The sequence below is a fragment of the Saccopteryx leptura genome, chromosome 3, assembly GCF_036850995.1.
Source record: "Saccopteryx leptura isolate mSacLep1 chromosome 3, mSacLep1_pri_phased_curated, whole genome shotgun sequence".
Lineage (NCBI taxonomy): Eukaryota > Metazoa > Chordata > Mammalia > Chiroptera > Emballonuridae > Saccopteryx > Saccopteryx leptura.
The window spans coordinates 225,476,095-225,489,011 of record NC_089505.1 but is presented as its reverse complement, the minus strand read 5'-3'; the positions used below and the strand labels follow the sequence as shown (position 1 = coordinate 225,489,011).

At 49.9% G+C, this 12,917-nt stretch overlaps 1 protein-coding gene across 2 annotated transcripts in view; it reads left to right on the top strand.

Annotated features, from left to right (window-relative positions):
• FBLN7 (fibulin 7) overlaps positions 1-11,773 on the top strand; it is a 46,376-nt gene extending 34,603 nt beyond the window's left edge. For both annotated transcript variants that reach the window (XM_066377741.1, XM_066377740.1), the window contains exons 6-10: positions 3,174-3,299; positions 6,377-6,514; positions 7,395-7,532; positions 9,074-9,212; positions 10,764-11,773. In XM_066377741.1, the coding sequence (XP_066233838.1) occupies positions 3,174-3,299; positions 6,377-6,514; positions 7,395-7,532; positions 9,074-9,212; positions 10,764-11,136 (914 nt within the window). In that variant the 3' untranslated portion in view covers positions 11,137-11,773. The remainder of the gene's footprint in view (positions 1-3,173; positions 3,300-6,376; positions 6,515-7,394; positions 7,533-9,073; positions 9,213-10,763) is intronic.
• The last annotated feature ends 1,144 nt before the right edge of the window (positions 11,774-12,917 follow it).

The following is a 12,917-nucleotide window of genomic DNA, read 5'->3' as shown; positions in this document are numbered from 1 at the left end:
TTTGAAGAGCTGCATTTGAATACCTAAGTAATTTGCAAGCAAACAGGCTCATCAGAAAATACACCAGCCCCAGACAAGCATGGGCAGACATGGGAAGTATGGGCAAGCCGCACTATGTTTGTGGAGCTAGACTTCGATTCCCATCTCCTGGGGTGAACATGGTCTGAAGGGTGGTAACAGGTACCACCCAGAAGATAGCTAGGAAATACGAGCCCTGTGTCATACAGACATACTAGGGGACATGCCGAGATCTGATTTCCCCTTTATCCTGAAGGATTTCCATTATTTCATATAGATACAAGGGAAAGAAGAAAAAGTGTTTTCCTTGTGATGAGAACTCTTAAGATTTATGTTCTTAACCACTTTCCTATGTGTCCTACAGCCTTGCTAACCACAGTCATGTTTTGAATCACCCCTAGTACTTACTTATAAATGGAAGTTTGTGCCTTTGTCTCTGTATTCCTTGTAAACTGGGAGCTAACTCCAGAGGCTTGACCAGACTCAGGTGAGAGTTTTGTTCTGTTTGAACACTATAAACTGTAGACTTCTGCTGGGGAATGTCCGCTGCTGCCCATTCTCTCCCCCTGTGACACTGAGCCTTGGTGACACCCACCATCTTTATGTGGCCATCTCTCCAGTCAGTTCCTTCGCTCTGAGTTCAACTTTCAAAAAAGTTGTAGCTTTACCATTGGCTGTCATTTTGATTGCGCCGTAAGATACCCATCTCACATTTCTTTCCTTGTTATCTTTAATACATTCCTCCATGTCTTCTGTTTTAACCGATACTGTGTTGCCATCATGACTAAGAAATCTTTTTGCCTGAATGGCCAAAGGATTTTTTTAAGATAATAGTTTTATTGGGCTCCATCTAAGTACTGGCCTTCCTGGGAAACTGAAAATTTCTATTTCTGGAGCAGTCTGGCCACTCAGACCTCTCAGGGTGTTCCAGGACAAGCCCCAATATTGTGGAGACTGTAGGAGGAGAATCCAAATTGAGCCCAATAAGGAAAACCGGTGCAAATGAAAGAGACGGTGCAGAGAAGAGGTGAGGAGGCTTGAAAAGGGCAAAGCTGAGCAAGTATACGTGTGACCCATGCTGAAAACAGTGGAACTGTGACATCGGGAGTTAGGAAATTAGGAAAACTTCATAGGAAAACTTATTTCCTCTGAATGAGTAATAGGAAGGGACTTGTCCAATCCCATACACACCATTATAAGAAAACAGAGATGAAAGTCTGCAGACGATGAATGAATGCCAGAAGGACATACCCATAAAACAGATGAAAGCTGTAACTATTTCCAAACAAACAGCAAGAAAAGTTTTAAAAGATAAAAACTATGGAAGGGTGGCATAAATAAATATTAGAAAACCTCAGAAATGAGGGGATTGGAGAAATGGAAAGTTTGAAACTAGATAACAGAACACAGGAAAGAGTTAGAAATAAAGGGACAAGAAGTCAATCATGCATGTGAAACACTGAGTCAGATCCAGGGAACTAGCACGTGCTCACTGAACAGTAAGCAGGGCAGCAGAGCCACCACCACGCGCTTGCCTTCCCAGCCTCTCCACAGCTGCTCCAGCACCATGTGCTTAACTAAGTGCCACTGCCTGAGCCAGACATGATGTGATGATACCCATACTGCAGTCAGAGCACAGATGGGAAGCCAAGACTGGGCACCGGGCTGTGGCATGCCTCCAAGAGTGAATAAAGATAAGAAAGAGTCTGTGTGGATCTCGTCTAGGAATGAAAACTCTGGGCCACAATATCCAGAGGGGAACAGCACACAGGGGCCTGCGACCTCTGGACACAATCCCCACCCCACCTGCACCCCACAGTCCAGGTGTGACCAGGCTTGGTGATTTCTGCTGGGCCCCAGCCAGGGCAGAACATGGCGCCAGTCCCACCAGCGCCAGACTGAAAGGTACTAGTGTTTAAACCCTGGCTCTGAGCCCAGAGCTTTATGGCCTCATGGTCTGCTGCTTTCACTTTGCTGGTGAGAAATGATAGGCTGGACAACAGGTGGAAACGGGAAACCCAAGTCTTGTGGCTTTGTGTGCAGTGCCGTTCCAGACACCTTCCTGGAAACCGGTTGTCTGAGAAAGAACCTGTGGGGAGAGCACAGCCGGGTTAAGGTTACTGAGAAATTGAAATGGCTCCTACCAGGACAAGCAGCATCTGGATGGAAGGGCCTTTCCATGATGAATACAAACATGTCATAGTCTACCTGACACTCCAGTCCTGAGGAGGCCAGCCCACACACATGACGCTGCTGTTCTCATCAGGAGTAAGGACCTTTCCTTCTTCTGGATGGACATGCTGGAAAGGATGCTCTGGCACCATTTGGGACATCCACTGCATCCCAGGATGCTGTGGTGAACTCAGTGAACCCACAGACCTGTCCCTGGGGCCTAAATGCCACCATTAGAACTGGGCTTATGGAATTCACAACACAGAGACGGGATCTGAGGGTTTCAAAAGATCAGTTTTTCCCTAATTAGGAAATTTGTCAACGTTCATAATGGAAAAATGGAAGAGGACCAGAAAGCATAAAGGAAGAGAAACTATCATCCAGAGAAAAACCTATTAAACTTTTTAAATATGTATCTCTGTATACATAGCCTTTCTGTAGGACTGTTGTGTAGGTTAGCCTGAAACAGTTCTCTTTCCCAACGTTAAGGAGCAGTCAAGGGTGGCACAAGAAATGGGAGCACAAGAAAGCTTCTGGGCGGGGTTGGAAAGAGTGCATCTCCCCATCTCTGCACATTCCGTGGGCCACGCTCCCTCCCTCTTATGGCTTCTCTGAACTGCATTCCTGTCCAGCGGTGTTCTACCTGGGTGCTGGCAGATAGAGGCAGATTTGGAGGCCATTCTACCTGGGTGCTGGTGGAGAAGAGCAGAGTTGGGGGCAGTCTTACCTGGGTGCTGGCGGAGAGAGGCAGATGATGGGCCGCACCCACCAGCAGAGCTCCAGGTTGGCGTGGGTATGTGGCTTGCTGAGTAGAGGGAGGGCTACGTCTCAGCTCTTGCAGTGGGGCAGTGGCATGGGCACAGTGGCGAGGTAGAGTGCTAGAGTCAAACTGCCATGTAAAGAAAGTTCATCTATCATTGTGTTTTGTTTGTTTAAGAATCAGAACTCACACACTTGGGTTTCAAAATTATTTATTTTCTTAGATATCAGTGAATGCTCCAGCCAGCCTTGTCAAAATGGTGGGACCTGTTTAGAAGGAGTCAACCAGTATACATGCATTTGCCTCCCAGGAAGGACTGGGAACCGCTGTCAGCACCAGACCGAGACTGGTATGTAGCTGTGTAGGGGTGGGCGAGGACATCTGCTGCAGGGGGCACTGGTCAGGGGTCACCAGAGGCAGGTGGGTCAGAGAATGGGCTCTTCATCTCTGTGTCACATCTCTCTAGTTCCCTGAGAAGGTTTTTGGGGATGGAGTTTAGCTCTTGGGTAACCAGTTTTGATCCTTATTTTTTAAAGTGAGAAGAGGGTAGATACAGCGACAGACTCCTGCATGTGCCCTGACTGGGATTTACCTGGCAACCCACATTTGGGGCCAATGCTCTGCCCATCTGGGGCCACTCACACACGCTTTAGTACCTGAGGCAGAGGCTCCATGGAGCCATTCTCAGCAGCCAACCCCAACATGCTCAAATCAATCAAACCATGGCTGCGGGAGGGGAAGAGAGAGAGAGAGAGAGAAGGAGGAGGGGGAGGGGTGGAGAAGCAGATGGTCGCCTCTCCTGTGTGCCCTGGCCAGGAATCAAACCCAGGACTTTCATAAGCCGAGTCAACGCTCTCCACTGACCCAACTGGCCAGGGCCTTGATCCTTTTTATGAAAGAAAATTCAGGTGGCAGGACTCACAACCTGAAAACTCCTCAGATTAGGGCTGGGCCCAAGGTGTTTGTTTGCTGCCACCTTCACATGTCAGTTTTTCCTCTGCAGATCAGCACAGTAGCTTTTCCTTTCAAATGCTCCCATCACATCTACAAAATCCATAGTTACTGTTAGAGGCCAAGCGTCTTTAGAGCTAGGTGACTGTTCATCTGACTGGTGCTTAAGATCATCTACATAGAGTCCCAACATCTCTAGCCAGAAGGTCTGGACACACACAGTGGCTGTGTGCAGATGGCAAGAAATGCAACATGGAATCTATACGGGTGAATGGGGGTTCCCACTGTGATGCAACCAAAATGTCCTTTATAAAAAGATCAAATACTAAAGATGTCCTAGTCCTTTGCCCCAAAAGCCTGGATTTCTGTGTGGCATCTTAGTGTGGGGAGGAGGAACGGGTGGTTAGCCTAGTATCTGGAGAGTAGGAGTGTATATGGCTAGTAGCCGCGGCCATCACAGCCATGCACATGCAGGTTCACATTGAATTCAGACAGATGGTAGAGAAACTGTGGAGCCGAAAACTGGCAGGCCATATTTTTATTCTAGCCTCACACCCCACAGGTGAGTAAAAACACACAGGGCACCAAAACCCACTCATTCAGCGCTCACAAAGCTACTGACACATCCAGGTTTTCCTAGAATCAAAGGCTCCCCACCAGTCTTAGTGAAGCTCGCAAGAGCCCTCACCTCTGTTCCCCATCTCCTTCTCTCTGAACACACTGGCTTCTCCTTCAGCACCCCGCCATCTTGGCTGCTTCTCTGCAAAAACGTGGCCTTCTACCCTTTCTCCTCTTAAAATTTTTTGGCGTGAATACCCCTCCTTAGCACAGATTAGCATAACAAAGACCCTTCCCGAACAGGAAGGTAATTGGCAGTAGCCATTTACATGGGCAGTGCCATTTTTTACAATAAAAGTGAGCAAAACCAGAAAATACAGATTTTACAAACTTATTTGCCCAAAAAGGAGCTTTGTCAATACTTGATGTCCTTGCACTGGACCCAGCCCAAGGGGTTTATTTGTTGTTTTTTTACAGAGACAGAGAGGGATAGATAGGGACAGACAGACAGGAACAGAGAAATGAGAAGCATCAATCATCAGTTTTTCGTTCCGACACCTTAGTTGTTCATTGATTGCTTTTTCATATATGCCTTGACTGCGGGCCTTCAGCAGACCGATTAACCCCTTGCTCGAGCCAGCAACCTTGGGTCCAAGCTGGTGAGCTTTTTGCTCAAGCCAGATGAGCCCACGATCAAGCTGGCGACCTCAGGGTCTTGAACCTGGGTCCTCCGCATCCCAGTCCGATGCTCTATCCACTGCGCCACCACCTGGTCAGGACCAAGGTTATTTTTAAGCATTGCCCCCAGAGATTTGCTGCTTTATGTGTCTTGATTCTATTCAGCCTGCAGTGAGATTTCTCAGAATGAGGCTGCCCTCCAGGGAGTCCGGGGGCCCCTCCAGCTCCTGCCCCCAGGGGCTGCTTTCTAAGCCTGCGGAGCTGGGAAGCAGACCCTTCCTGGCAGTTCCACTGCCTCTCCTACTTACAGGACAGAAAAAGGAATGGGTCACCTTCCAATCCAAATGTGCTGGTCCCGGACCTTTAGGCAGTTGTCCCTCAGGTTAAGGGGCATTTTATATATGAAGTATCCCATGCAGGACGCACCCCCAGGAAGGGAATGGGGGTGATAGGTGCTCCAAAGCCAGCTCCTGTCCTCACAGCATCCGCCTAGCAAACCCTGAGTGCTTGTTCGCCTGTGTCCTTCCAGCTCTGTGGGGGGAAGTTTTTCTCCCAATACTTTTTCTTAAATCTATTAACATTTTTTGGTATTGTGCAAAAATGTAAATGCCATAAAATTTACCATTTTAAGTGTATGATTCCATGGCATTAAGTACATTCACATTATGTGCAACTATCCATCTCCAAAACATTTTTCACGTTGCAAAACTGAAATTCTGTGCCCATTTCTCCCTCCCCTGACAACCCTGCCACTGTCTCTGAATCAGACTCCTCTAAGAACCATTTAAGTGGAATATTGCAGTGTGGGTCCTGTGCACCTCCTTACTTTTACCCCCAGTCCTCTACGATCTCCCGTGTGAGAGCTAAAATTAGTCTGAAAACTTCCAAAAAACGAACACTTTGTTCTGGTTTGAAAATTTATTTCTGTTCTTGGTTAAAAACAAAAAGCTTAAACACTTTAGAAAAGTGGTGCTTTGAACAGCATTGGGTGTGTGTTAAGCTTTTCTGAACGAAGACGCGGGTGTCGCCTCCCTGCCGCGGTTGGCACAGGGCGCAGCGTGTGCCCTCCAGACTGTGCGGCGCGCCCCGTGTTGGGCTGGCATGTGGGGTTTTGGTGAATCACCATCCCTCTTCCTCCACCTGCAGAGTGAGCTCTGAGAGGCTGACCGTCTGGCTCCCTGGCACCTTCCCGCGGCCCGGCCGGCAGGGAAGTGGCCCTGATGCGTCTTCTCTCCGCAGCCATCCCCGAGCGCCTGGTGGACGACCCTGCCTTCAGCCGCGCGCCCCGCTGCGCGCAGGTGGAGAGGACAAGGCACTGCAGCTGCGAGGCCGGCTTCCAGCTGAGCAGAACAGCCAGTGGTGACAGTGTCTGCCAGGGTAGGTAGATGGGCTACGAAGTGTCCCCCACCTACTAGGGATGAGCACATCAGGGGAGACACAGGACTCCTACCGCTGCCCCCCCCCCCCGCAGTGGGCACACCCAGCCTTCACCCAGGGAACAAAGCTCTATGGGAGCAGGAGCACAGTCTGAGAGCCGGCCCACTGTGGTTTTAGGTCAGTGCTGACCTGGTGGCTGCGAGGCAGAGCTATCACCTAGACATTTCCACGGGGGAGGGTCATGAGAGACTAGCCAGGCGATCCCAGGCTCCTCCCCAGTCAGAACCTGGCAGAGCCTCCACCCAAGCACTGCACCCAAGTCTGAAAGAGCCTTGAGCCCCTTGTCTCTGCATCCTGGCTGGAATCACAGGGGTGGAGTCTGGGCTGGTAGACATGCTAAGCTGGGCAGGTGCCTGGCCCTCATCTCTGTCCCCTCTGAACTTAGTTTTAACAAGGCTACTTCTAGTAACCATCCTGATCAGCAAAGCTCCTCTGAAAACAACTCAGCCCAGAGGTTTAGACCTGAGCTTGGTCAGTTGGTGCCAACAGCCTCGTTTTACAAAGCAGAAACAAGACCCTCTTACTCCATTCTCAAAGATGGAGCCATGAACCAGGTCCAGAGTCTGGGGCTGCAGCTAGGCCTGGCTTTCTGAGCTGCTTGAAGGGCCTGCTTGGCCAGCCTCTGGGGTGATCTCCCTTTTGTCTTCAGTCTGAGACAGAGGACCCTGGGAAGCTGCCTGCTCAGCTCCCTCTCCTCCCTTATGCCCTCTGGGCCCCCGGCTCAGGATAATGGAGTGTGCCTGCCCCTCTTCTCATGTTCTGCTGGGGACAGGGCTCATTGCCTGGCTCCAGGAATCATAGCAGGCACTTCTCTCCTCAGATGTGAATGAGTGTGAGCTCTACGGGCAGGAAGGGCGCCCCCGGCTTTGCATGCATACCTGCGTGAACACACCTGGTTCCTACCGCTGCACCTGCCCCAGCGGGTATCGGACCCTGCCCGACAGGAAGAGCTGTGAGGGTGAGTGAACATGCACCAGAGCCAGGTGCTATGGGGCTCAAGAGGGGCTCTCTGCACCTGGGCACCTGCTGTTCCTGTGACCTGCCAGGATCTCAGATGAGGATGCAGTGGATGTTAGGGGAGTCAAGGTGTTAGTTATATTCAATCTTTTAAAAACCATCAACAAAAGGACCTCTCAAATCAGGCTACATTGTCATTGACATAAGTAGGAAAGCAAGTTGTCTAACCATCCTGGCAAATAATCTCTTCTGGCCTTATGCGAGTAACTATTTTCAAGATCAGGTCATGTCCTCCCACTCAGCAGTGCCTTTAGCCAGGGTTGGACCCAAAGAAAGAGCAGCCAGTTGATCCCCATGTCCTGCAATCTGGAGGAGGCATGAGGCTCCTGGCATAATGTGCCTTCTCCATGGCCCGTGTAGGCCTATGTCTACATCTGAAAGGGAAGCACCTTACAGCAACTATGACCTACCTAGTGTGATCACCTCAAATCTGAGCCCTAGAACCCTGATGCCATAGAGGATGTCTGGTGTTTAGAAAACTGGGCCTACCTCACATTAGAGGAATGAGAGACCTGTGACCCTTCGCTGTCATCCATGGAGACAAGACAGAGAAGAGAGCCCAGCTTGTCTTAGACAATGGCTCTGAGTTGCTGAGGGAGAGGGAGGAGAGAGGGCAGAGGGCTCCCCTACAGGCTGTGGAAATGAGAGGAGGCAACGCCCCAGTAACATCTTATTGAGGCTCCACTGCAGGACCCAGATGAATGGGTAACCTGAGATTGGAGTATGAGAAGGTATCCAGATGGCCATCATCTGTCTATCCACACATTACTCCATCTCTGTCATACATTTGTCCCACCATCCATCCCCCATCTATCCATCCATCCATCCACTCATCCATCTTTCATCCATTTAACCATCTCATCCATCCATCTATCTCTCATTTACCAATCCATTTATCCATTTATCTATCCATCCATCCATCCATCCATCCATCCATCCATCCATCCATCCATCTTTCCTTCCTTCCTTCCATTCATCTATCCATTCACTCATCCATCTCTCTCATCCATTCATGTATCCATTCACCCATCTACCCACATCTCTCATCCATCCATTTGTCCATCTTTTCATCCCACAGTGTTTTTGCAGGGTTGGGAAGAAACACACTTCAGTAGGGAAACTTACCTGTGAAGGGAGCAAAGAACTCCTACAAAGGAGAGTGAGGCCATCTGCACTGGGCATGGGGTGAGACTGAATAGGAAACTTTCAATGATTTAATCATAAAGGGCCCCGTGGCTGAGGAGGAGGCAGGTCTGAGAGAAGCACTGCAGTGAGAACACTCCTTTGTGCTGTCCAGCCCCTCTTTCAGCTGTTGTACACAGGAGGGAGGACAGGATCCCAGAGAGAAGGGTTCCCCACTATGAGAAGTAGTGCGAGTGTTTGGAAAGCTTGCTACATGTGGGGACACCACATTCCAGAGGCCTTGTTAGTGATGGAGGGGATGTCGGGGACCTTCACCCTCACTGGGTGCCGATATTTCAGATGTTGATGAGTGTGTGAGCCCACAGCACCTGTGTCCCCGGGGGACCATGTGCATCAACACTGGTGGAGGCTTCCAGTGTGTCAGCCCCGAGTGCCCTGAGGGCAGCGGCAATGTGAGCTATGTGAAGACGTCTCCCTTGTGAGTATCCCGGGGCAGGGGTTGGGCTGGATTTTCCAAAGGATCTTGGGAGAAAGTGCAGTTACATCTGAGGAAAGATGAAAGGCAGGGAGCTGGGAGTCTGGGTTCTCTGAGCTCCTGTTTCCCTTTAGTGCTTGCATTGCATGCATTGCTGCTCTGTGCAGTCAGAACCTAGTTTGCCCTGACAGGAATCATTTTTTTAAATAGTTTTATTTATTGATTTACAGAGAAGAGTGAGAGAGAAGGGAGGGGAGTGGAACAGGAAGCACCAACTCTTATAGTATGTGCCTTGCCCAGGCAAGCCTAGGGTTTCAAACCAGCAACCTCAGCATTCCAGGTTAATGCTTTATCCACTGCGCCACCACTGGTCAGGCGACAGGAGTAACTTTCCAGTGTTGCCTGCTGACACGGAGGATAATGGCACTTAGCTACCGTGGTGCTGCACTTCATGGGGGGAAGACCGCTGGGTGATGTGGCCAGGAGGCAGGTGTACATCACACTGATTTGGGAGAGGATCACCTCATTTTCACACAACACATCCTGCACACTTGCTATTGCTGTATCACCTGGCTTTCCCACTGGTGCTAGAAGGTTTGGCTTCTAGGAACCTCAGCTCTTAATAGAGCTTTTGCTTTTCAAAAGGTGAGAGACAGGCCTTTAAGGGAGAATAATTACACCTATGACAAAGTACATGCATTTTCTTCTGAAAAAGATCACAAGAGCTCTAGTATTGTCTTTAGGATGAATCGACTTCCCAAGTTTAGATACTTGAGCTGCTCTGGGGGGTACAGCAGAGTGGAAGCTGCAGAAAGGCAGTGTCTTAAGAGTGGCAGCTATTAGGGAGACTGAAGACCTCAGGAACCACTGAGTGAAGGGACAGAGGGACCTACATGTCATAGCCTTGAAGGCATCCCTGATTAACAACCAGATGTGATATTTGACCTGCATTAATTACCATGACAATGCGACTCACCAGATTAGTTTAGCTCATCTGGGAAATATCAGAAGCCCTTCCTCCTGGCCCTGACCCCAAATGGGTAAGGTAAACTGGGTTTCCTGCTTTCAGAATGAATGATCCTGGGGTTTGGGAAGTTTAGTATGTGTGGAGTGCCATATTTCAGTATGTTGCCTGCTACCTGCTAGGGTTCCACTGTTGGATGGAGGTTTCAGCCTGTGCAGAGGGGTGTCTAGTTTGAATACCAGCATGACCATTATTATTTAATCTTCCCTGGCTTTATTTTTCTGTAAAAGCTATAGTAGTTGCATCCATGCATACTCATGCACATACATGCATGCACATACATGCACACACGCATGCAAGAGCACGCACATACAGACACAAGTGGGTTAGGGGAGTGCCTCTTCTTTGGCCACCATGACTCCAGCCACACACACTTGCCTGTAGCTCTGGGCACCTGTGGTGAGGAACCAGTGGCTGGAAAAGGTCTCTCCAGTGGCCTCTGCCAGAGGACAGGCAGGGGACAAGCCAGGTCAGGGCAGCCCTCTGCATTTCCCCAAGGCTGACTGCCTTCATCTTGCCTCTCTGATCAGTCAGTGTGAGCGAAACCCCTGCCCCATGGAAAGCAGACCCTGCCGTCACCTGCCCAAGACCATCTCCTTCCACTACCTGTCTCTGCCCTCCAACCTGACAACGCCCATCACACTCTTCCGCATGGCCATGGCTTCGGTGCCTGGCAGACCTGGACCCAACAGCCTGCGGTTTGGCATCGTGGGTGGGAATAGCCGCGGCCACTTCGTGATGCAGCGTGCAGACCGCCAGACTGGGGAGCTGATCCTTGTCCAGAGCCTGGAGGGGCCTCAGACACTGGAGGTGGACGTTGACATGTCAGAATACCTGGACCGCTCCTTCCAAGCCAACCATGTGTCCAAGGTTACCATCTTTGTGTCCCCGTATGACTTCTAAGGGTGCATGAGGGGTGTGGAGATCTGGGCTCATGTCTCATCTTCAAAGGCTCAGCTGAGGGCACTGACTGCGAGACATCTCCCCTCCCTGCCCACCTGCCCATTCACCCAGGTGTCTAGGGCAGCACCACGCTCTGCGCGCCCACAGGGACGCACAAGAAAGACAGCCACAAAACCCAAACTGCTGCCATCACTTTTGTTTTCTGCTTTAAGGTTGTTCCCCCTGAAATCTCTTTTCCAGGGGAATGGGAAGCTTTTGAAAATGCCATTGAATGGCATAGTGAGTCTGAACTAACCAGAGAGGGAAAGTTAATGGCGTGTGTCTGAGGTGGCTGTTAGTCTTGTGTAATTAGTCATGCTGAGGGTCAAACTGCCCTGAGTGTGTGGCATAGGGGTGGGTCCTTGGCCCCAACCCAGTGTTCTGCTCTTGTCTGCATCCCATCTGTGACAAGCCTGCCAGCCTTCTCACCAGAGAGAGGTGTAGGACTTGGGACCCCCCCACAGATTCTGCTAGACCAAGAGACCAATGTTAAAGAATAGATTCTGCCTGAATTAACTCCTTTTGAGATCGTATCTCAAAACATGACCTCATATTCTAACTGAATAAATAAAGCTTATTGCCTCTCTTTGCCCACCTGGCCTGTCCCTGAACATGAGTTGTCTCTGTTCTGTGTAGGAGGGGACACCTAGATCTCGTCCTGTCTATGCTGCACCCACTAAGATAAATGACCAAGAAGAGTGCACAGGTGAATGTGGGATTGTTCCCCCAGTACCCTGGTCGGCAAACTGCAGCTCGTGAGCCTCGTGTGGCTCTTTGGCCCCTTGAGTGGGGCTCTTCCACAAAATACCATGTGCGGGCGCTACCTTGATAAGGAATGTACCTACCTATATAGTTTAAGTTTAAAAAATTTGGCTCTCAAAAGAAATTTCAATGGTTGTACTGTTGATATTTGGCTCTGTTGACTAATGAGTTTGCCGACCACTGCCCCAGTAGAAGTGTGGCTTGGCCACATGGAAGGTTGGTGAGGCGACTGGTGCGGGGAGTGTGGGCAGATGCTCGCACTGCTGTTGACCCCAGGCCTTCTGCCTCTGCTGGAAGAGCCCGGGAGATGCACTCCAGTGACAGCTTGGCTGGTGAGGGGTGGAGTGGGCACTGTTCAGGGTAAAACTTAGAAGTTGGCAGAGCTGTGAGGAGGTTTTAGTTTCCAAATACATGTTTAAAATAGATAGCTGAGGTTTCAGCACAGATGTGTTATTTAAAAACTCCTTGTATTTGCCTTGGTCTGAGATGGAGCCAGAGGACTTGTGTTGCCAGGTTAGTGATCAAGCCCACATTGGGCTGTTTCTGGGATACTCTTTCTGTCTTATTTTGTCAGCAAAGAGTGAGACGCAATCAAGAGCTGCCTTTGATGTTTTTGTCCTCTGCCCATGGGTTTAGCCATCATCTCTCCAACAAGCAAACTTTGATTTTCCAGGTTGTTACAATCTCCCTCTCTCTTCTTACCTCTCTCTCTAAAATAAATTAATTAATTAAAAAAATTTAAAACAACAAAAAAAGTGTTACCCACAGCCTTTTGTTTCCAAATGGTGCTGTGACGAATCAGAAACCTGCAGGCTCCCCAGCCACCTATGCATAATGCCAGGTGGGAGAGACCAAGGACCTGGCCATGTCCCTGAAAGGGAGATGGCACAGCTGTGTGCATCTTTTTGCAGGGGCAGGGGTGGCTCCCAGGGACAAGCCTCTCTCCCAAATGAGGCAGGTAGAGGCTCTACAGAACTGGC